This window comes from Mixophyes fleayi, chromosome 4 (genome assembly GCF_038048845.1).
Source record: "Mixophyes fleayi isolate aMixFle1 chromosome 4, aMixFle1.hap1, whole genome shotgun sequence".
In the NCBI taxonomy this organism is placed as follows: Eukaryota; Metazoa; Chordata; class Amphibia; order Anura; family Limnodynastidae; genus Mixophyes; species Mixophyes fleayi.
The window spans coordinates 337743096-337765053 of record NC_134405.1 but is presented as its reverse complement, the minus strand read 5'-3'; the positions used below and the strand labels follow the sequence as shown (position 1 = coordinate 337765053).

General features: G+C 44.0%; 2 protein-coding genes across 6 annotated transcripts; one reads left to right on the top strand and one right to left on the bottom strand.

The window, feature by feature from the left end:
• Window positions 1-278: 278 nt before the first annotated feature.
• Window positions 279-13236, bottom strand: FOXM1 (forkhead box M1). 4 transcript variants are annotated; one of them, XM_075210570.1, is made up of 10 exons: window positions 13095-13236; window positions 7444-8129; window positions 6091-6165; window positions 5640-5785; window positions 5210-5407; window positions 4927-5055; window positions 4668-4703; window positions 4299-4362; window positions 4031-4197; window positions 279-1751 (listed from the first exon to the last, which is right to left on the bottom strand). In XM_075210570.1, exons 2-10 carry the CDS (start codon window positions 8087-8089, stop codon window positions 954-956), a joined length of 2259 nt encoding a protein of 752 aa, XP_075066671.1. In that variant the 5' UTR covers window positions 8090-8129; window positions 13095-13236; the 3' UTR covers window positions 279-953. The 4 variants fall into 4 exon arrangements, with proteins under 4 accessions (XP_075066671.1, XP_075066670.1, XP_075066673.1 ...); XM_075210569.1 differs by having other exon boundaries at window positions 12987-13235; XM_075210572.1 differs by lacking the exon at window positions 6091-6165 and having other exon boundaries at window positions 5640-5782; window positions 12987-13235.
• Window positions 13237-13400: 164 nt separating this feature from the next.
• On the top strand, window positions 13401-20327 carry LOC142153208 (RAD9, HUS1, RAD1-interacting nuclear orphan protein 1-like). Of its 2 annotated transcripts, none has more exons than XM_075210567.1 (3): window positions 13401-13477; window positions 15423-15749; window positions 19602-20327. In XM_075210567.1, the coding sequence occupies exons 2-3, from the start codon at window positions 15582-15584 to the stop codon at window positions 20178-20180; spliced, it is 747 nt and encodes a 248-aa protein (XP_075066668.1). In that variant the 5' UTR covers window positions 13401-13477; window positions 15423-15581; the 3' UTR covers window positions 20181-20327. The 2 variants fall into 2 exon arrangements, with proteins under 2 accessions (XP_075066668.1, XP_075066669.1); XM_075210568.1 differs by lacking the exon at window positions 13401-13477 and adding an exon at window positions 13489-14982.
• The last annotated feature ends 1631 nt before the right edge of the window (window positions 20328-21958 follow it).

Below are 21958 nucleotides of genomic sequence, written 5' to 3'. Positions count from 1 at the left end.
AGTGTCAGAATAGTGCTGACCAATACGTGTGCAGCAGTATTTGTCCTGCATGTAAAAGTGGTTCTGCATCTGCACCGGCCTTGCAGTGCAATATTGTTTGGGCCCACACGAAATGTGCACCTAACTACGACAGGTAGAACAAAGTTTTCTATACACACACACAAAAAAGCAAAAACAAAATAAAAACATTTTATCATGACCAACAGGGTATAAAGACATTTACTGTATATTGAGGTGTTCCTCTCTATAGTGAGATAATATGGACCAGTAAGTTAGAAGGATTTGCTGATACCGGACTTTATAATAAAATCATCATTGTATAAATACATGGGGATATGTAAAGGAAGGGGTGGGGGGTGGGGGGTGGGGGGGGGGGGGGGGGGAGACACTAGGGACCGGGGAAGCGTTTAACACTTAATAAAAACATTTACAGGGTAATAAAGTGACTTGCAAGAGACTGCGTCTGAAGAATGTACAGTATTTACAAAAAAAAAATATTAAATATATTTGGCAGAAATAGTCAGTACAAAAACGAACAAAAATATGAGGGGGTGGAGCCTCACTGAGTTATGCCTGTATGCAATCAGCCATTAAACGGCTCTATCGTTACATATACATCATAATTTATCAGACAATTTTTGCAAATTCCATTACAAAAGTCGTAGGATGCAGATCTGTGATTCTGTGCGATATAAAAAGCAATTTAGACGAGTAATGATTTAACCCCTTCATTGTTGCATTCAGCCAGCAAAAGAGTTAACGAGGAAACAAGCAATGACCCCAGGAGTTTATAAAAATAAAAATCACCCGACTTATTAGACATACAAGGAGCACCTACTACCCATCTCAGTAGGTTCTGCCCCATGAACTATCTAGAAATAATGAGGATCTGAGCTTCTGCTGCGGAGGTGACAGAACAGCGTCACAATGAGGAGGGGCGGAGGCAATTTCTACTATCTCAGCTCAGAGAGAAGCTGCCCCAAATATGAATTGTCCACTCCCAGACCATTGTCCTCCTCTAGGCCACTGAAGCTAATGTCCAGGAGGATCTTACTAAGGCTCTCATCTGTAGTGTCCAGCACTAGTCCCTCCAACAAGGAGCGGTTAGTGGAGCCCCCTACTTGCAGCTCCTTGGAACAACGCTTATGTCTCTGTGAACCTGAAGGAGTGTCCAGCGTCTCTGTTTGGGGGGAAGCGGGGGAGAGGGTGCCTATTAGATCTTGTGGGGAACCAAAGAATGGCAGATCTTTGAAAGGGGTCTCCCCAAAACTGAGGGCACCAAAACTGTTCTTGAAAGGGGTGAGAGCGGAGCCCAGGGGGATTCGGACAGGACTGAATTCCGGAAGAGGATCTCTGGGTAGAGGCGTCTCAACCTCCCATGGTAGAAGAGAACACAGCTCAGCTGGCTTGCTTGGAGTGGAAGAGGAGGGGGGCTTCAGAAATCTCTGCTTGATGGGGGTCTTGAAGGAATAGCCCTCATCCTGAGTGAGCTGAGAGGTCCCCTCTTGTGCCTGTGTGTCCTGCAGGAAGGAGAAGTCTGTGTCCAGGCCAGAATCTGAGCCGCTGCTGTCTGGTAGGACGAGCTCTGGCTCCTGCGACCTGGGAGTAACTAGCTGCTGCTTCCTCCGCGACCCACTCGTTTGCTTGCACTGAGGAGGGGGAGACGACCTCACGTTTGGGGATGGGACAGGCAGGGATACGACAGGCAGTGATGGAGTCACCAACGGAGGCTCTTTCGGCTCTATCGGAATCTGTAAGAGAAACAAATATGTTGAATTTCACCCCAGCAACAATCTGATCAAGTTTCCAATAAACTTTGTATGTATAGATTAAATAATTTCGAGCACCACAAATAAAATAATGCATCTTTGCCTACATTCCATCAGGCTTTCCCAATACATTTTAGTGATCATAAATAAGCAGGTTGAGAGTTGATTTGTTCATTTAGTTATAGGTGCAATTTACTAAAAAAAAAAATGAATGATTTGAACAACTGGTTGAATTCATAAACAATTAACAAATGTACAACTGGGCGTCAGTTTACAGCTGAGTCCATAGATGATATTTTCTGCGTTTCTCTTGTAGATTTCTACACTGTTGCCGGGGATTGAAGCTTTTGTACTGCTGGGAATAGATTGAATGCAGCTCACAGGTCTTTATAACTAATTTTCCAGGGGTACGAGATTGACGTGTACACTGTATTTATTAGGAATTTGGCCGATTCATGTAAACCTGGCAGATCTATAAAGGCCAGAGGCTTTTTCCTTGGTTTTGTTTTTAAAGTTAAGAATTTCATCACACACAAATACTGAAACAGTTTAAAAGTAGAATTTGAGCAAACCCTGCAATTATTTTTGGGAAGAGGGGTAATATGTCCAAAACCCACTCCATTTAGTATCCACTCATGCCCAACCACTGCATCTCCAGACATTGAAGCCTGAATGATGTTGTTGCAGAAAGTCGGACAATCTGCGGCAGTTGGCCGGCTAGCATTAGAGGACTATTACAAGTGATCTAACAATACTAAAGTGGAAGAGAGACCTGGATGGGGACCCACTGTACCCAAAGTAAGGAAAATAAAGAAAAAAATAAAAATCCATAAAAATAAAATGTAACATAGTTGATAGAAGTTGAGAAAAAAAAAAAAAAAAAACCGACACCAGTCCATCAAGTTCAACCTATTTTGGATCTCCTGCGATCCTGCACTTATATTTGAAATTGATCCAGAGTAAGCAACCGCCCATCTGTTTCAAGTGTGAAAATCCCCCAGGATCCAATAGTGCAGTCATATTTTTACCCTATATCCACTACTATCCTTCATTTTAAATTAACGGTCGTATCCCTGGATACACCTTTCCGCTAAAAATTTGTCTAACCCTTTCTTAAACATATCTGTTGAATCTGCCATCAAACCCTCCCTGGCAGTGAATTCCATATCTTGACTGCCCTTACTGTAAAGAACCCCTTCCTTTGCTGGTTGTGAAACTTCCTCTCCTCTAACCTTAGGGGGTGACCGCGTGTCCTGTGTATGGTCCTTGGGGTAAAAAGGTCCCAAGAAAGTTCTCTGTATTAACCCTTAATGTATTTGTGGGTGGTCCAATAGGAAATCTTGTTGTTGGCAGAGCACTCCCCTAACAAAATAAGAGCATGTCCCACTCTGGGTAACACAAACGCCTTTTGTACAGGTGTCATGCGCAAAAAAATATTTGTGCGTCATAGAACGAATGTTGTCCAAACGCATTGAAGAAAAGAAAGACAGAAAATCAGCTGACCAATCACATTGTATGAGCGGAGCACCGGCCGCATCTCCCGTCACTCTCACCATATAGACATTTATAACAAAGTACTTTGTACTGATGGGGTCACTGACTATTTTACAGTAAGAAAACAAAACTTTCAGGGTGAAGCTATGTATCTTTGTATCAGAGCTATTGTACAGTACAGATGTGTTATGTCTATAGTCGAGAGAACAGTGTGGTTAAATATTTGGGTACATATCTGGAAGTTATGTGATTTAGTAAAATGATGAAAAGATTCATGGAACAATTGTTTCCTATTTTGCCTGAATATCCCCGATACCCACACAATAGAAAGTCCTATCAGACCCAGAAACACAATATAAAGTTCACCAGGGTAAACTATGAAATAAAAAAGTGAATCTTTGTGAAACCAGCACAACTACTGAATGTAGTCTTTTCATTAAGGTATGAAATACACTCATCATCATCATCTATTTATATAGCGCCAACATCTTCCGTAGCGCTTTACAATTGGGAACAAACACAGTAAACTAATAAACAAACTGGGTAAAACAGACAAAGGGGTGAGAAGGCCCTGAAGCATGATTGAGGCAAGTAATACATAAAAAACAACAGTATTGTATCCCTACCCAAAAATCAAACAAATAATAGAGTGGACTCTTCCTATTCTGCTATTAGATATGCGATTTAATTAGTGGCTTACTGCTGTCCAGACAGCAGCCTGTAAAGTGGACGTGTGGCCGTAGATGGGTCTGCGCCCCGTAACTAACCTTGGGGGCGATCTTGACTCGTTTGCTGCTTCGCGGGCCGTCGGAAGGCCCAGGATCACTACAGAGCTCCAGTGGGGAGAATATAACCGGCTGGGTAACGGGAAACTGGACCGGAATCAGATAGGAGTCGATCCGCGGCAGGAGAGGTTTCATCTTCCGTTCTGGAGCTTGGAGAGGAAAAGCCGGTGTGAGAGTAACACTACAGGGGGTGTCTGTGCTGACCACCGAGATGTAGACACCCGGCTATGAACGGCAGAGGACTACTAACCTTTACTGCTGGTACTTGCACACTGCGTGTTCCTGTTCAGCTCTGGGATTAGTCTCTTCTGCTGCTGTAAGATATAGGGTCATCAAATCACTGTATATTATACAGAGCTCCCCCTTCCCCGAACAGCGATCCAATAGTACACACACTGCTGCATTATCTCTTCACCCAATTCATATTTCATTATCGGCTAAACTCACATTTTAATGGCGGCTATTGTAATATTTGTGACATTGCGAACAACAATTTGGAAGGAGATGTCTAACCGCACCTTAACCCCAAACCCAGAGTGGGTTCAATATCCGGGAGTAGCTGAGAGAGATCTTACACAGACGCACCTTGTGCAGTTGTCGATATAAATAACGTTCTTACCGGATCATTGCACACAGACGATGCGGATCCGGTGGCCTTCAGAAGTCGCAGCAGACGGCAGCCAAGTGAGAAGAGAAATATAAACAACATAGAACAAAATTGAAAATCAAAAAACATTAACCAATACATCCCAAATCGTGCGGTGTATCTGCCCGTATACAGGCATGGACTCTGTTTTGGCACCCATAGTGCAGTTTTCAGACACTCAGACTATAGCCCGAGCTTAAAAACGGAACCAGATATGCAACACTGAACTCACCTTGAACACCTGATCGAGAGTCAGGCAGCGATTGGCCTGTGGGTGGATGGTCCAATACGAAATCTTGTTGTTGGTAGGGCTCTCTCTGACAAACATGTCGTGCAAAGAGAGGTTGTGTCGGATGGAATTCTGTGGGAACATAAAAAGCAGGGTCCTTATTGACGTAGAGGCCGTACGGGATATATAACTAAATACATAGGGAGATGGCAGGATTGTGCCACTTCCCTCTCTATTCCCATTATAACCATATAAACGGTTCTGCCCCCATTTTCCAACACAGTACCTTCCAACCAGGCTTAGCTACATGCTTGAAATAGGGGAAGTGATCCTCAATCCAGGTGTAGATGTCTTTCAGCGTCATGCGCTTGCCTGGAGTGCTGTTAATGGCAAACTGGATCAGGGCCATGTAGGAGTACGGAGGGCGCTCGGAGATGGAGACTTGCCACCGCTGAGGGGGTGCTGCCTGCTGCTCTTCCTCCACCTGAGGGTGTGAGAGAGTAACAAACCTTCAGAAGTCAGCTTTTGTAGGACGCCATCGGTCCTCTCACATGCAAAGCAAGAGATTGGGAGAAGATAGTCAGAAATGGAAGACTAATTGTGTTACAAGAGCTGAAAAGGGATTTTCGTTATGGAATTGGTGAACCGTAGTGTGGCTCCAACAACCACCTCTATGGAAAGTAGAGACACACAACTACTCCCAGCCAGAAGCTCACCTTAATGTCCACCTTAGGTGTGTGATTCTCCTTCTCTTCAGGCTCAGTCTTCACATTGTGTGGTCCCAGGCCATCAGAACTCATCTTACCCAGCCAGTGTATGTTGGTCAGACTAATGTCCAGTTCCTCTGCCCTCGGATTCACTACTGAGAAGACAGCAGGACAGGATTAAACCTGTATCACCTCCGTCTCTGAGATATTTCCACTTTCATACATGTCCCCCAATAGCACACAGTATCCGTAGAGAGCACACAGACCACAGCCAGCCTTAGAGGAGGTGTATTGTCCATGACAATATAGAGCACACACCCAGTCACTGTGAATTGTAAGACTAGAAATGTTCTTTCCTTCACAAATGTGTGTGTCCCAGACATTCTCTCCAGACGCAATAAACTGTGTGCTCAGCTGTCACTTACAGACTTACTCTGTTTCTGAACAGAACCATCGTTACCTCTAATGTAGGACCTGGACTGGGCTGCTCTCTGCCTGCCTTTTTCCAATACTTTCCTTTCAATACATGGAGTTTCTGCACAGATATAACAGATGTATCAACAGACTATCAAAACATTTTTTTCAATATGTACACGTGTAATTTAATGTGTACTATGCAACACCAACACCTATTCCCACAAATGTCCAGTGCTCTGGTTGTGCATCCAGTCTGTCACCCCAATGACGATATGAGGGCGAGGGACACAGGAAAAGCCTTTACTACCAGGCCGCAGTTACCTGAGAAACGTTCTGTCTTCAGAACGGAGGCACCGGGTAGAACCTTCTATAAGCAAATCAGTACTAGTCTGACACTAAGCTTTGTGGTCCGGGAGGAACAGGGTTATGAAACACTATCTTAATGAAAAGTATAATAACCTTTACCCTTTATCATGGACAGGTACCAAAATAAGGGGCCTGTTTCTTAAGCCTTAGACCATAAAGAACGGTCATTGTTAAATAACATTTATTTATCAAAGCCTAACACAGGATAAGTTTCACATTAAACCAGTCGCCATAATTCTCAATGGGGAGTGTCGTCTGGGCCAATTTAACAAACTCCAAAAAGCTTAGGATTTCCAGAGGGATTGGGTACGGTTGAACGATTATAAATCAGACAACGAGGCGGCCTACAAATATAACTTGAATGTAGCAAAACCCGATTTCAATTTAAACAGACTTACCTTAAAACAGATGGTGCAGGTCTCCGATGGTACCAGCAGGCTGACCGCAAGTTATTCGGACAGGAGAGGTGTCCGGCGTTAATTTAAAGCGGCAATGTCGGGACCACGCAGGCTAATTGTTTAAAACACACAACCCAACATTGCCACTTAAATTAACATTGATACAGGTCGCAATGACGTCAAAGTGTACCGCCGGACACCTCTCCAGTCCGAATAACTTGCTGTCAGCCTGCTGGTACCATCGGAGATCTGCACCGTCTGTTTTAAGGTAAGTCTGTTTAAATTGAAATCGGGTTTTGCTACATTCGGCTTCTATTTGTAGGCCTCCTTGTTGTAGGATTTGTGAAAACGATTACCACCGTTTCCAGAGCTGGACCCCAGTGGGTAACGTGAGAGGGATACTTTTGTTGATCAACCGTAGTGCCGATAATGTTGAAAAAAAGGCCCCCAGGGTAAGTAATGTGTGCAGGGAATCTCTTGCTACAAAGGACGGGGTTCACATTGGTTTTAGCTACAAAACACTAGAACAAATCCAGCCTGTTTGTGGAACTAATAGCCGTGACATCTGCTCACACTTTTTCCTTTATCACAAGAGGCAAAACAACCGATTCTCCATTTATTCCGGCAATTACCTCTCTTGTTCTCATTTGCAGTCTGTAGTTGGGAGGATGTGGCCTCGATCTGTAAAGTCTCTATCTCATCCTCCTTGTTGTGCAGCCCAAGTTTCTCCGCCTGCGTGTGGAAGGAGGCGCTCCCAGTGATGAGAATAAACTTGTTGGGACCACCACTCTCCTTGCCCCTGACGGTTAATGCCTGTATGATGCTTTCCACATCGGAATTAGGGGGGATAACCACAAGCTGAGTATTCGGAATGGTCGGGTGACCCATAATTTTTATTCCAGACGATGCATCAAGAGCTTCTGTTTTGACTGCAGGAGAGCTTGGTGCAAAAGATGTGGCAAATCCCAAACTGGAGTCCTGGCTTTGTTTGGGACTTACAAGGGTTTCAGGGAACGGGTTCTGTTCTGGGGTTGCAGATATCCGCATTTTGGGGACCAAATTTGGCTCCGGGCTTCTTGTCACCTCTATCTTTCCAAATAGGCTTTGTTCAGAGGTCCCTACTAGCCCTATCCCAGGAAGCAAGTTCTGTTTTTGTTGTCCCACCACTCCCATCACGGGGGTCTGCCTCTGTTCAGGAGCCGCTGCGCTGCCATCTTCATAGGGAAGGTTCAATCTGCGTCTCTTGAGTATCAGTGGCCTTCGGGGGCTTGATCTCATGGTGTGACTGAAAAGCTGGAGGCCATCGGAAAAACAGATCCTGAGAAACAGAAGAGATAATATAGCTGAAACATGCAGGAAATCTGCTTACGTCTAAAAGAAATAACATGTAGGTTGTTTAAAGGAAAAATTTAATTTATTTCAGATAAAAGGGTATAAATTCACATTTATTGTTCAGGAAGAACATGAGATTACAAAATATGATTAATAAAAACAATCTTTGTGTGAAAAACGGCTCTGTGTGCAATATGTACATGCGGTGGTCTCAGTGAAGAGCCCTCTTTCTATTTCCCAGTTACTCATTGAAATAGGAGCTGTACGTAATAGAATATGGAAAGACAGGTTTTAGCTTCACAAATGGAGAACACACATAAAGAACACGGACATTCTAAAAAAAAAATAATAATAAAATACTACGCACTCACTTGTTTAACCAGAAAATATGATTTTAAGATTATGTCGCATAGTCATGACCAAAAGTTTTGAGAATGACAAATATTATTTTTCACAAAGTCTGATGCCCAGTTTTATGATGGCAATTTCCAAATACTCCAGGATGTCATGAAGAGCGAGTCCCTCTATGCCATGAAATGAACAAAAACATTTCCACTGCATTTCACCCTGCCACAAAAGGACCAGCTGAAATCAGGTCAGTGATTCTCTCGTTAACACAGGTGAGATTGTTGATGAGGACAAGGCTGGAGATCACTCGGTTATGCTGATTGAGTTAGAATAACAGACTGGAAGCTTTAAAAGGAAGGTGGTGTGTGAAATCATTGTTGTTCTTCTGTTAACCAAGGAAACACGTGCAGTCATCATTGCCTGGCACAAAAAGGACTTCACAGTCAAGGATATTAATGCTAGTAAGATTGCACCTAAATCAACCATTTATTGGATTATCAAGAACTTCAAGGAGAGAGGATCAATAGTTGTGAAGACGACTTCAGGGCACCCAATAACATCCAGCAAGCGGCAGGACCGTCTCCTAAAGATGATTCAGCTGCGGGATCAGGGCACCACCAGTGCAGAGCTTGCTCGGGAATGGCAGCAGACAGGTGTGAGCGGATCTGCATGCAGAGGCGAAGACATTTGGAGGATGGCCTGGTGTCAAGAAGGCCAGCAAAGAAGCCACTTCTCTCCAGGAAAAACATCAGGGACAGACTGAAATTCTGCAAAATGTACAGGGATTGGACTGCTGAGGACTGGAATAAAATCATTTTCTCTGATGAATCCCGTTTCAGATTGTTTGGGGCATCTGGAAAAAAGCTTGTCCAGAGAAGGAAAGTTGAGCGCTACTATCAGTCCTGTGTCATGCCAACAGTAAAGCATCCTAAGACCATTCATGTGTGGGGCTGCTTCTCAGCCAAGGGAGTGGGCTCACGCACAATTTTGCTTAAGAACACAGCCATGAATAAAGAATGGTACCAAAACATCCTCCAAGAGCGACTTCTCCCAACCATCCAAGAACAGTTTGGTAACGAACAATGCCTTTTCCAGCATGATGGAGCACCTTGCTATAAGGTAAAAGTGATAACCAAGTGGCTCGGGGATCAAAACATGGAACTTTTGGGTCCATGGCTAGGAGACTCCCCAGACCATAATTACATTGAGAACTTGTGCTCAATCCTCAAGAGGCGTTTGGACAAACAAAAACCCACAAATTCTGACAAACTCCAAGCATTAATTAGGCAATAATGGCCGGCCATCAGTCAGTATGTGGCCCAGAAATTGATTGACAGCATGCCAGGGCGAATGGCAGAGGTCTTCAAAAAGAAGGGTCAACGCTGCAAATATTGACTCTTTGCATAAACGTAATGTAATTGTCAATAAAAGCCTTTGACACTTATGAAATGCTTGTAATGTTACTTCAGTATAACATAGCAACATCTGACAAAAGGGTCTAAAAACACTGAAGCAACAAACTTTGTGAAAACCAATACTTGTGTCATTCTCAAAACTTTTGGCCATGACTGTACACAAATCTTTCAGTGGGTGAAAATGGCAGAATATATATAAGAGCCACGGTCACAGCATACAAATGGAGGACAAAACTCTCTGCGCCACACTATCATTATCACCAGAAGCTATTTATATAGCACCACCAATTCCTTAGTGCTGTACTCTCTGTACTTACTTACATTAGTCCCCCCTACTCCACAGTCTAAATTCCCTAGCACGGCGGTTCCCAAACTGTGCGCCGCGGCTCCCAGGGGTGCCGCGGCGCTGTCACTGGGGTGCCGCCGGCCAGCCATAGAAAAAAGAAAGAAAACAGAAACTTACCAATCCGCGCGGCGCCGGGACCCAGCAGCCTCCTCTCTCCTGTAGCTGTCACTGAATATCGACGTCAGTGACAGCTGCGGGAGAGAGGAGGCTGCTGGGTCCCAGCGCCGCGCGGATTGGTAGGTTTCTGTTTTCTTTCTTTTTTCTATGGCTGGCGCCTGGCGCGGGGCAGAGTGAGAGGGATCGGGGCAGCGGAGGAGGGCAGAGAGCAGAGGAGGGGGACAGCAGGGCAGAGGAGGGGGACAGCGGGGCAGAGGAGGGGGACAGCGGGGCAGAGGGCAGGGAAGGAGGACAGCGTGACAGAGGGCAGAGGAGGGGGACAGAGAGCAGAGGAGGGTGCCTTGAAAAAATTTGGAGACTCTAAGGTTGCCGCGAACTGCAAAAGTTTGGGAACCACTGCCCTAGCATATACAGACACAGTCCAAGAGAGACTAAGATGAATTTAATAACAGCCAATTAACCTACCAGTATGTTTTTGGAGTGTGGGAGGAAACCAGAGCACCCGGAGGAAACCCAGGCAAACAGCGGGAGAACATACAAACTCCACATAGATAAGGTCATGGTCGGGAATCGCACTCATGACCCCAGTGCTGTGAGGCAGAAGTGCTAACCACTAAACCACCGTGCTGATCACGATAATACAAGTAAGGACATTGAAAGGAACGTGGCTGGACTTAATCAATAACCACCTCTCACTCCCTCCTACAAGATTTCTCCCGTGCAGCTCCCCACTTACGGAATTCCCTACCACGCTCAATAAGACTTTCCCACAGCCTTCAAATCTTTAGAAGTTCTTTGAAAAACCATCTCTTTATTAGAGGTGACCTTATCCTCGATAACACTATTCACACTAATGCACCCTCACAACTATCCCTATCTCCACTCTAAACCACACTCGCCCCTCTTGTTTCAGCTGTGCCCGCTTCTACTTACAATGTCAGCTCTCTAATGAGCAGGGTCCTCCATACCCTTTGTTTTCATGTCTGCATTTATTTTGTCTACCTTGTATGTCCCTGTTGTATGTATGTCCTGTTTTCCTTACTGTACAGCGCTGTGGAGCACTGTGGCACCTTACAAATCTACGATAATAAAAATCAATGGAAACGTAGGCTAACTAGAGGTGGGAGACGTGTCAAGCTCTGAGGCTGCTATCTCATCTGGCGAATGGCGCTCTCCTTCTGACATATTTTAAATGAGTGAAAGTGTTTAAACACAAAAGTTTCTAATTTTATATCACTGTGTCGGATTCAATAGACGTCATGTAGCAGACCGTATCTTATAATGAGGACTATACTCCATATAGTATACTACATGCCATCACAGTTCAGTTAACTTAATGATTTAGTTCAATATCTTTATATATCACAGTATTGGTGAATGGCATGGACTTTCATGAAGCTCGTCGGTGACTGATATTTGCCTTAGCGGACATGTATATTGTATATATTTATTATATAGAGCATTGTTGGAGTGCTCCTTTAATACATTTTCCTGACTAAGCTATGTGCAGAATTTTTTGCTTTGGTGCATTGGCTGGATGTTATCAGTGCAGGAAAGTAGAGCTTATACACAAATATGAATTTATTTACAAGTAAAACACTTTATTAGGACTGGCATGGGGTACAAAGCAGCTTAGCACTCATTTGTACCACACCAGTTCTTAAAGTAGCAATACTGTTTTCAACCTCATTACAAATATTAGAATATGCCAACTCTCACACCTAAATGTTGTATCATAACAATTTTTGTTTTTAGTCTCAAATCAAGTTGACATTCCATTTACACAAGAGGGACTGAAGTGTCAGGCAGCGTTCACCACATGATAGATATGTTTACCAATATGATATAAATGCCACACCTATATAACCACACACTTAGGCTGCATGCAGACATCATTTATCCACGTCTATGCACGATAATGCTACCAACGAAACACTATAACTAGTAGTAACCCCAAAATACAGAAGTTTACGTAGCCTTATACATCTCAGCTGGACTTCAATATACGTCCCATTTAACTGCACAGAAATTCTTCTACAAACCGTACAGGCTGAAAGTCTCTTCCTCTCCTATATGTTCCTTGTGTGTTAATAATTAGCCCTAAGCGAAGGGGTCACATGTTTCGGTGGGCAATTTGGGGCATGTTTTCTTTACCTCCTTGGGAGTAAAGTGTCCAAGAACAACCAGAGAAATCCCCATCTCTTATTACACTCTCTTATCTTCAGTCATGGGGCCAGATTACAATGGAAGGATAGAACTGGAATCTATGGCTATGCCTGTCTATTTTGTCTTTAAGATTTATTAAGCCACCTTAATGTAATATATATATATATATATTATATGCCCATGAGTATGAATGATATATATTTAGCTGTAATTACACAGACCCCCTGTGGCATAGAGGGGGGATAGGTCAGGGCAGTCAGGGGTTGTCCCCAGCTGTTGTAGAACTACAAGCACCAGCAGATCAGACTGTAAGCCATGCTGGGACCTGTAGTCCCACGCTAGTTGGGGAGCCTGGCACGGAGTACAGCTGCCCCCATAGAGCAGACAGAGGCCTACACCTCCCATATATAGGTCCCCATAGACTCAGCTCTCACCACACCCTCATACACACCCTGTGCCAGTCTATGGGCGGCAATGCCCGCAGCGTCCTCCACCCTACAGGAGCTCCGCCCCCCCGGCCAGCACCGAGCCGCACGGTTACACTCAGCCGTCTCCTCACCGGTTCCTCTATCGGTTCCTGCCGCAGTTTTGAATTTTCGCGCTTTGCGGCACGTTCCGTCAGGTGACCGAACCGGCCAATGGCGGCGACTGCCGTCTGGCGTCGCTCAACCAATCGGAAAGGAGCTTCCAGCGTCTCCGCTCGGAGGCCAATTGGAGCGCAGCCGTTAGGGCAAAAAAAAAAAACAAATCTCAGACCAATCACAGCACGGCGATTGGACGTCATTTATAACCAGCAACCAATCACAGCACGGTGCTTGGACGTTTCCTAGACCAACAGCCAATCGCAGCGCGGTGCTGGACGTCACCTCTGACAGCAGCCAATCACATAGCTCAGGTCTCGATACAAGGGACATAGTGAGAGGATTGTACCGGGAGCATCAGGTGAGCGTCCGGTGTGGGCGGGAGCCTGGGGCCGGGATGGCAGGAACGGCTCCTGGTTGTTCTGTGGCCGGTGCAAGAAGGACAGGGAAGGGGACACCGGTTGCTCTATATATATATATATATATATATATATATATATATATATATATATATATATATTACACAACTGATTTTGTTTATTTATTAGAATCCTGGTATATAGATGTGTGTGTATATATATATATATATATATATATATATATATATATATATATATATATATATACACACACACACATATACACATACATACACCCCTTCACTTCCTTCCTGTGTCCCCCTCTTATCACCAGGGTCAGCCTGTATTTCAGCCATGCAGCAGATAGAGGGACCATACACTGAGCATGTACCTCCATCTTATCCACCAACCATCCCTCTGTGTCCTTATGGCAGCTGTATCCATATTGACCTCCACTGTGTGTAGATTTCCATGTGTTGCTGCCATGTGTGTGCAAGTCCGCATAGAAAGGGATTGTACGCGCATAGTGCTTCATGTGGTCTACACATGTTTGAGACGTCAGACAAGATGGCTCAGGATAGGATTTTACACATAACCGCTGTGTTGAGAAAGGCTGAGTGTTTGTGTGACGGGAGCCTGGGCCGCAACTAGGGCTGTGCGATAGGGGCGACCGCCCAGGGCGCAACGCTGAAGGGGGGCGCGGTTTAGGAATGTTTTAGGTTCGTTTGGTTAAAATTGAGGGCTAGGGGGTCGGCATTTGTCTTTCTCGCCCCAGGCGCTAAAATTCTAAGTTACGGCTCTGACGGCAGCATGTATCCTTTACCTCCATTCAGTGTGTTTTAATAGAAAATAATTAAAAGGAATGGACCTTCAATGAGAGGCGCTCCTTGTACACTAATAAGTTGTATTATATGATTATTTGTATCCATAAGTCTGTTGGAGGGTGTTCATCTGTCTTATCCGGGGTAACAGTTTACATTGTTTGACCTCAGTTGCTAGTTTCAGATTAACGTAAGTGTTGCTGGGTTCTCCTGTGGACACACAGGTGCATTTATACCATTTACTAAAGCTGTTTTGGTTTTACTGGCTGCACACTGGCAGATCCATCAGTTGGCGGACAGCCAGACCTTCTGTAAACTTGGGCCCACACATAGTGTGCCAATCTACAATTTAGTGGTGTATAAAATGAATAACCCGTGCCATTAGCCATTGAAAGCAAACAGATGCCAATGTTGTCATTGACAAATTGATATTGTCAATTTACACCCCAAAAATTCAGTGGATTCTGAATGGATTTTTTTTCCAAGAAATTGGTTGTCCTCTCTTACTATGCTGCAATCAGCCATATTGGTCACAAATAAAGCATTCGCCATGTGCTTGGTCAGCATTAGAGACTGAGGTTAACGTGCAGTGAGTTGGGAGGAATTTGCAGAGGAGGAGATTGGCATAACATGACTAATGCGCTCTGTAGACCGGTCGATGACTGAGGGAGAGTGTTCAGAACCAGGTGACCGCACAATTCTAGAATCTTTGGGTGAAGATTCTATATAAGAATCTTGATGTCACCAGACTGATCACCTGCAGAAAAGGCTGCAAACATGAGAATTGAACAACATCCCCTGTTATTTGCTGTAACTTTATAACTTTTATTTAATCAAAGCTGTTTCTGTGGAGCTTGGTGAGTAGAAACCTGGTCTAAAAATGAGATGGTGATTAAAATGTGTTTTACTTGGTGATATATAATGCTTCCCTAGAGGGAAAGCAGGAGTAGACAGGTTTGTGTAACATTTAGTAAACATGCAAATTGCATTTATCCAGACAGGAGTATAGTGTTCTGCAGCCTGAGCTGTGACACGTGTCTCTGTTACACCAGGTTTAGGTATTACTAGAAGATTGATGGTAACACTCACCTTATTTTCATGTTTTGGAATTGTAATCATTTCATAGTTTGAGGAATAGCACCGGAGTGTCCTGTGGTCCTCTTCCTGCACTTTGTTGTATGTTCCATCCATACCGTGACATCGACTGAACGCTTCCCATCGTGCCCGGCTAATCCAAAGCACCTTTTCACCATGTGGTTCCCACCTTCCCGGCCACTAATAGCTGATGCCGCCCAAGAAACGAACTTCATGTAATCCACGAAAAGGTCGACTGGTCTTCCTGGAGAGCCCACGTCAGGGTTCTATTCATGAGTATGGAACTGCTCCACAGAAGGCTGAGAACCCAAAATGTGTACCCACCAAACCCCTGGACCAGAGCACATCCACTTCCTGGGTAAGTAGGTGGATGTGGAGCATTTATATTTGTTGTGTGGTCACATGACTTTGACATGCGTTACACTATTTTCCTCCAATCACTGAAAAAAGTACCAGCAGTTTCAAGGTTTGTTTTTTTTAATCAAGTAAGTTTTATATTGAGATTATTTTTTATTTTTTTTTGAACGTACCAGACAAATATGAATAAACAAAACTAAATGCAAACAAAGATTAGCCGTAGTTTCAGAGGGGTTGATACAAGGCAATCCGTATCGTATCAGATGAGTAGAGAGAGACAATAAGTACCTGCAATGGAATGGTAACAAATGTGTTAAGCAAATTATTGTTATTACTAATATAACTGCTACACAGTTGGAAGCGGAGTTAGAGCAGAGGGTCCTGGATCCAGAGCTGGGATACTGCGGAGGGGGAAGAGAAAAAAAAAAATGAGGACAGATTGAGGGAGAGGGGGGTAATACTGAGACCATGTTCTAATGTGAATAATCTGTGCCTCGTGTCATACCAGGGAGACCATATTTTATGGTATTTATGTTTCACCCGTCTCTCAGTGTACATATACCTTTCATGGTTCATAGTGTTATTGACCACCCAGATGTTTTAAAAATCTGGGTTTTCCTCTGCAAACCAGGTGCGTGCTATGACAAATTTTGCTAAAATTGTGAGGATAAAAATATATTGGTAGAGTCGTCTTCCAGGGAGATACCAAATAGACATATTTTGGTAGTCAAAGGGGGGACCCCAAAGACCATATCGCCAATACAAGCGCACACCTTAATCCAAAAGGCAAACACCCCCTGACACTCCCACAACAGGTGCGAGAAGTTACAACCCGACAAACCACCATTAGGACAGTCGGTATTTTGACTCCCACCGATTCCAACCAGTGAGGTTGGGGTGTGGTATACTCTGTATATAGTCATGGCCAAAAGTTTTTAGAATAACACAAATATTGGTTTTCACAAAGTTTGGTGCTTCAGTGTTTTTAGACCTTTTTTGTCAGATGTTACTATGGTATACTGAAGTAAAATTACAAGCGTTTCATAAGTGTCAAAGGCTTTTATTGACAATTACATTAAGTTTATGCAAAGAGTCACTATTTGCAGTGTTGATCCTTCTTTTTGAAGACCTCTGCAATTCGCCCTGGCACGCTGTCAGTCAACTTCTGGGCCATATACTGACTGATAGCCGCCCATTCTTGCCTAATCAATGCTTGGAGTTTGTCAGAATTTGTGGGTTTTTGAACCACAAGTTCTCAATGTGATTAAGGTCTGGGGAGTTTCCTGACCATGGACCCAAAATTTTGATGTTTTGATCCCTGAGCCACTTAATTATCACTTTTGCCTTATGGCAAGGTGCTCCATCATGCTGGAAAAGGCATTGTTCATTGCCAGACTGTTCTTGGATGGGTGAGAGAAGTTGCAATTGGAGGATGTTTTGGTACCATTCTTTATTCATGGCTGTGTTCTTAGGCAAAATTGTGAGTGAGCCCACTCCCTTGGCTGAGAACAACCCCACACATGAATGGTCTCAGGATGCTTTACTGTTGGCATGACACAGGACTGATGGTAGCGCTCACTTTTCCTTCTCCGGACAAGCGTTTTTCCAGATGCCGCAAACAATCTGAAAGGAGATTCATCAGAGAAAATTACTTTACCCCAGTCCTCAACAGTCCATTCCTTGTACCTTTTGCAGAATATCACTCTGTCCCTGATGTTTTTCCTGGAGAGAAGCGGCTTCTTTGCTGGCCTTCTTGACACCAGGCCATCCTCCAAAAAGTCTTCGCCTCACTGTGTGTGTGCAGATGAACTCACACCTGTCTGCTGCCATTCCTGAGCAAGCTCTGCACTGGTGGTGCCCCGATCCTGCAGTTGAATCAACTTTAGGAGACGGTCCTGGTGCTTGCTGGACATTCTTAGGCACTTTGAAGCCTTCTTCACAGCTATTGAACCTCTCTCCTTGAAGTTCTTGATGATCCAGTAAATGGTTGATTTAGGTGCAATCTTACTAGCGGCAATATCCTTGCCTGTGAAGCCCTTTTTGTGCAAAGCAATGGTGACTGCACATGTGTCCTTGCAGGGAGGGGCAGATCTAGAAATTTTTCTTACCCTGGGCGATTTAGTTCCCGCCTCGTTTGGAAAACTTTTGCTGCAGACGGCTGCACACTATGTGTAAGTTCATTCTGCAGAGACAGGCAGGGAGAGTGTGCTGCCCGGCTGCTCTGATTGTGTCGAGTCCCTGCTAGGGGGGCCGATCGCCCCCTCCCCCCCCCCCCCCCCTCCTTCCCTTGGATCCACCACTGCTTGCAGGTGACCATGGTTAACAGAGGAAGAACAATGATTTCAAGCACCATCCTCCTTTTAAAGCTTTCAGTCTGTTCTTCTAACTCAATCAGCATGACAGAGTGATCTCCAGCCTTGTCAGCCTTGACCTTTTCTTTCTCTTCTATTATCAGTCTTGACCTCGTCAACAATCTCACCTGTGTTATCCAAAGAATCACTGACCTGATGTCAGCTGGTCCTTTTGTGGCAGGGCTAAATGCAGTGGAAATGTTGTTATAGGGATAAAGTTCATTGTCATGGCAAAAAGGGACTTTGAAATTAATTGCAATTAATCTGATCACTATTCATGACATTCTGGAGTATATGTAAATTGTCATCAGAAAAACTAAGGTAGCAGACTTTGTGAAAAATAATATTTGTGTCATTCTCAAAACTTTTGGCTATGACTCTTGGATGTAGAGGTGAATTTATTTAAAACGGACACATGAGGTGGCATGTCTTATACTTTTCAGAATGTGACACCAATGTAATGCATAAAGATGTTTGGGTTGTAAAATCATCTTAAACAGATTGATTCTCACAGTCATAGTCAATGGGAGCCAATTCCATGTATGGGATCTAAGTTTAAAGTAGTCAGTGATGGGGTCAATATTCAATTTGACATAATCTGTTAATTTAGGGGAAATCCTTATACCAAGGTACCTGAAACGTAGCGTCCATTTGAGGGAGTGATCAGAGGAGGGCAGGGAAGGGAGAGTGACCTGTACTGGAAACATATTGGACTTATCCCAGTTAATTTTAAGCCCAGAGTAATGGGCAAAATTGTCAACTGTCCCTAAGAGGTTGTTCAGGGACACATCTGCATGTGACAGAAACAATAACATGTCGTCCGAGTATAAAGCTATAGTATCTGTGGCCCCGCCAGCGGTGAGGCCCCGTATTCCAGCATGGGAAAGGATCAAACAAGCCAATGGTTTGATGGGTAACGCAAACTGTGACGGGGATATTGAGCAGCCCTGACTGGTGTTTCGAGTTCTTTTAACATGGTACTAGATTTTTGGATCACTAGGTGCAGTGGAATTCTTCTGGTGCAGAAAAGGAAATAGAAAAAATACTCTGACGCCCTTTCCCAGGAAACAAAATTGCTGCTGTTGCTAAGAAGCTAGTAATGTGCTACTGAATACTGTCCTGCTCTATCCCTTACTCTAGTCATAGAATCCATGTATTTTATCCTAGATGTAGCTGTGCACCTGAGGTGGCACCAAGTGCTTGTCGCTGCATGTACTGAATAAGTAGGGAAGGTTAGAAGCAGAAGGTGCTCTGTAATACTCATTGTACCTTTAGGGAGCACCATATGGAGAATTTGGCTTCTTCACTGCATTGAGTGAAGTGGGAATCGCATAGGAAACGGCTAATTGTAGCACTTGCATGAATGTCGGGAAACTAAACCTGCTTTTCAACACATACAGACGTCACTGTAGAAGTGCTGTGTTCTTTATGGCTTTTGACTGTAGTATAATCCAATTGTTTGTTGCCAGCATTAACCATTAGTACTGGTCTCTATCATACAGGTGTCCCCGCAGTTCAATCAAACGGTAGAGCTGAATTTCCCGGCACGTCGGCGCCTCCGCAACACCTCTAACAACAGCACCGTACAGAGCCGTGCTGGGGACGTTAGTAAGAGTCGCCTGAGGGCGCCGGGGAGAAAACAGAGCGTCTGCAAATTTCCATCCTTATCATTTAGTAGCGAAGAAACTGCCACGATAATACAAACTCAGTCGTTCTGTGCAAGGAGGCCGAAGCCAAACCTAATTCCCCCCGCCCCAGTGCCCAGGTCCCCTGTTCTGGATCTGTCAAGTAGTAAAGCTCTTAGTCCCCCAGATATACAGACTCCAGAAACAAGCCCAACTCAGAGCAGGCTGCTCCCACCTGGCATAGCCGGCATTCAGACACCAGTTTCCAGGGGATGGGCAGAACCGTGTGATACACCCGACACATCGCTGGTAGACGGCCCAGGGCAGGTGCTGGCAGAGGACACCCCAGAGCATGAATACGGGGTCCGCATCACATGGAGGAGACGGCAGGAACTCATGAAATACCTGAAATCACGAGGGAAGCTAAAGAGCAGCGAGGTCCTGGTGAGACCATGAGACTATATATAGACTGAGATGAAACGTCTTATAAATCACCCCAATATGCTGGTTATGAGATGGAAACTTACAATGACTGTAACTAATTATACAGAAATGATAAGTCCTATATTAAATCTATAAGTGCACTTGAATGACATGATTCCCTTGTAATATGGCTGTAATAATGTCTATACCTTTAAACGTCCAATAATAAGCATTCAGTACAAATAGCTTTGGCACTTGTGTGCATCCTGTTGTGTCACCAGATTTGGAAGATATAAGGTGCATATTATATCACGTCTGGACATTGATACGATGACAGAGCAGGGCCGACTAACTGCTCCATGGTTAATATGGCTGCTAGCTTGGGTCCTCCTGGCTGGATGACTGAAAAGGTTAGGTACATTCTCGGTTGAAATTAAGAGGTCCAAAGCACATAGAGAGGGTGGTGTCTGACAATAATTCCTAAGGGATGTTCATCTAATATATGCTTTCACGCATCACCTAGGACAACATGTTTAGTATTATTTTTTTGTGATTACCTTTTTAGTATTCTTTTCATTCACGATGCCAGTGTCTCTCGGTGTTGGCAGTGCCCGTCACCCTGGCAACCCCACTGATTATTTCTCTCTTTGGCTTCTTCTCATTGACAAAGAAATTCTGTGTCCCAGACACCCAGCTGCTTCCTGAGCACATGGAGATGTCACCATGACTTGCTGGGGTCAGGGGTTTACTGGGTTTAGTAAGATCATCTCTCCCACAGCGCCCCTAGTGTTATTAAACAAGTTTACAGACTTGGATATCCATTATATTTTATGATATTACATGTTCATACTAGACGTCTGTCTGCTCTGCTCTGCCAAGGTACCAAAGCATTACAAAATACAAAAGGTTCATTGGTCGGAGAGTTTGCCCTCGTCACCCAATCACATTGGTTTTGATACTGCTGTCTAAGCACAGAGCTGAATGTCACAGCTAGAGGGGACTGCTGTGTATGCTCCTCGTCTGGTTTGGTAACTTGCTGTGATCTACAATCAGCTATGTGTCATATTGCCTGGATTACATTCCACCTTCTCCCTCACATCAGGTATCACCTTGTGCAGTCTTTGTGGTATTATGTAGCTTTGTCAATCACCGCAATCTGCAATTTTGTAAAAGTTTATCTGATTTCTTTGTTTCCATACAAAAAAAACCCAGAAATTAGTTTATTCAACTGTGATACTGAAAGATATCCCTATCTATCTCCTATGACATGCCCCTGGCTAACGTGAAGGAAAATAAGTGAAATAACACAGAGGACATATATAATACATTGTGGTGCTAGTGATACATATTTAATTAAGACCTTGGGCAGCAAAAGGGTTAATAAAGTCTGTGTCATGTGATGAATGGAGAATGCAGTCACAATGTAAGGACTCAGCGATTAGTGACTTCCATGTAAATATAATGATGGAAAGGTGTTTACTTATATATGTATGAGATTTATGTTCTGGAAACCAGAAAAATAAATATATTGCTGCTGTTTGATCTCGTCACATACACAGAAGTGTCTCTTCCCTCCCTTGTTACTACTAGGAGCTCCGCTAAACAATTTAATACATTGGGCAGTGTGGGGAAATCTTTTTAAACAGTGTTTCTGTGCATTATAGACAGGAAAGTCAAAGTATTCTGTATAATAGATCCCACCCCTGTGATTGTGGAAGCTCTTTGCTTCCTGGCTGTGCTGTTAATGTGGAGAATTATTTAGGTGACGATCTACTGTAAATGATAATAGGACGCTTACATAGATATTGTAC

Coding starts and splice junctions, on each gene's coding strand:
- FOXM1 (XM_075210570.1), bottom strand. CDS start 8,089: ATGAGATCAAGCCCCCGAAGGCCACTGATACTCAAGAGACGCAGATTG. Junction 5,786..6,090: donor GTCCAGGTCCTACATTAGAG/GTAACGATGGTT, acceptor CTGTCTTCTCAG/TAGTGAATCCGAGGGCAGAG. Junction 4,198..4,298: donor TGCAAGTACCAGCAGTAAAG/GTTAGTAGTCCT, acceptor TTCCTCTCCAAG/CTCCAGAACGGAAGATGAAA.
- LOC142153208 (XM_075210567.1), top strand. CDS start 15,582: ATGCCGCCCAAGAAACGAACTTCATGTAATCCACGAAAAGGTCGACTG. Junction 15,750..19,601: donor AGAGCACATCCACTTCCTGG/GTAAGTAGGTGG, acceptor TCTATCATACAG/GTGTCCCCGCAGTTCAATCA.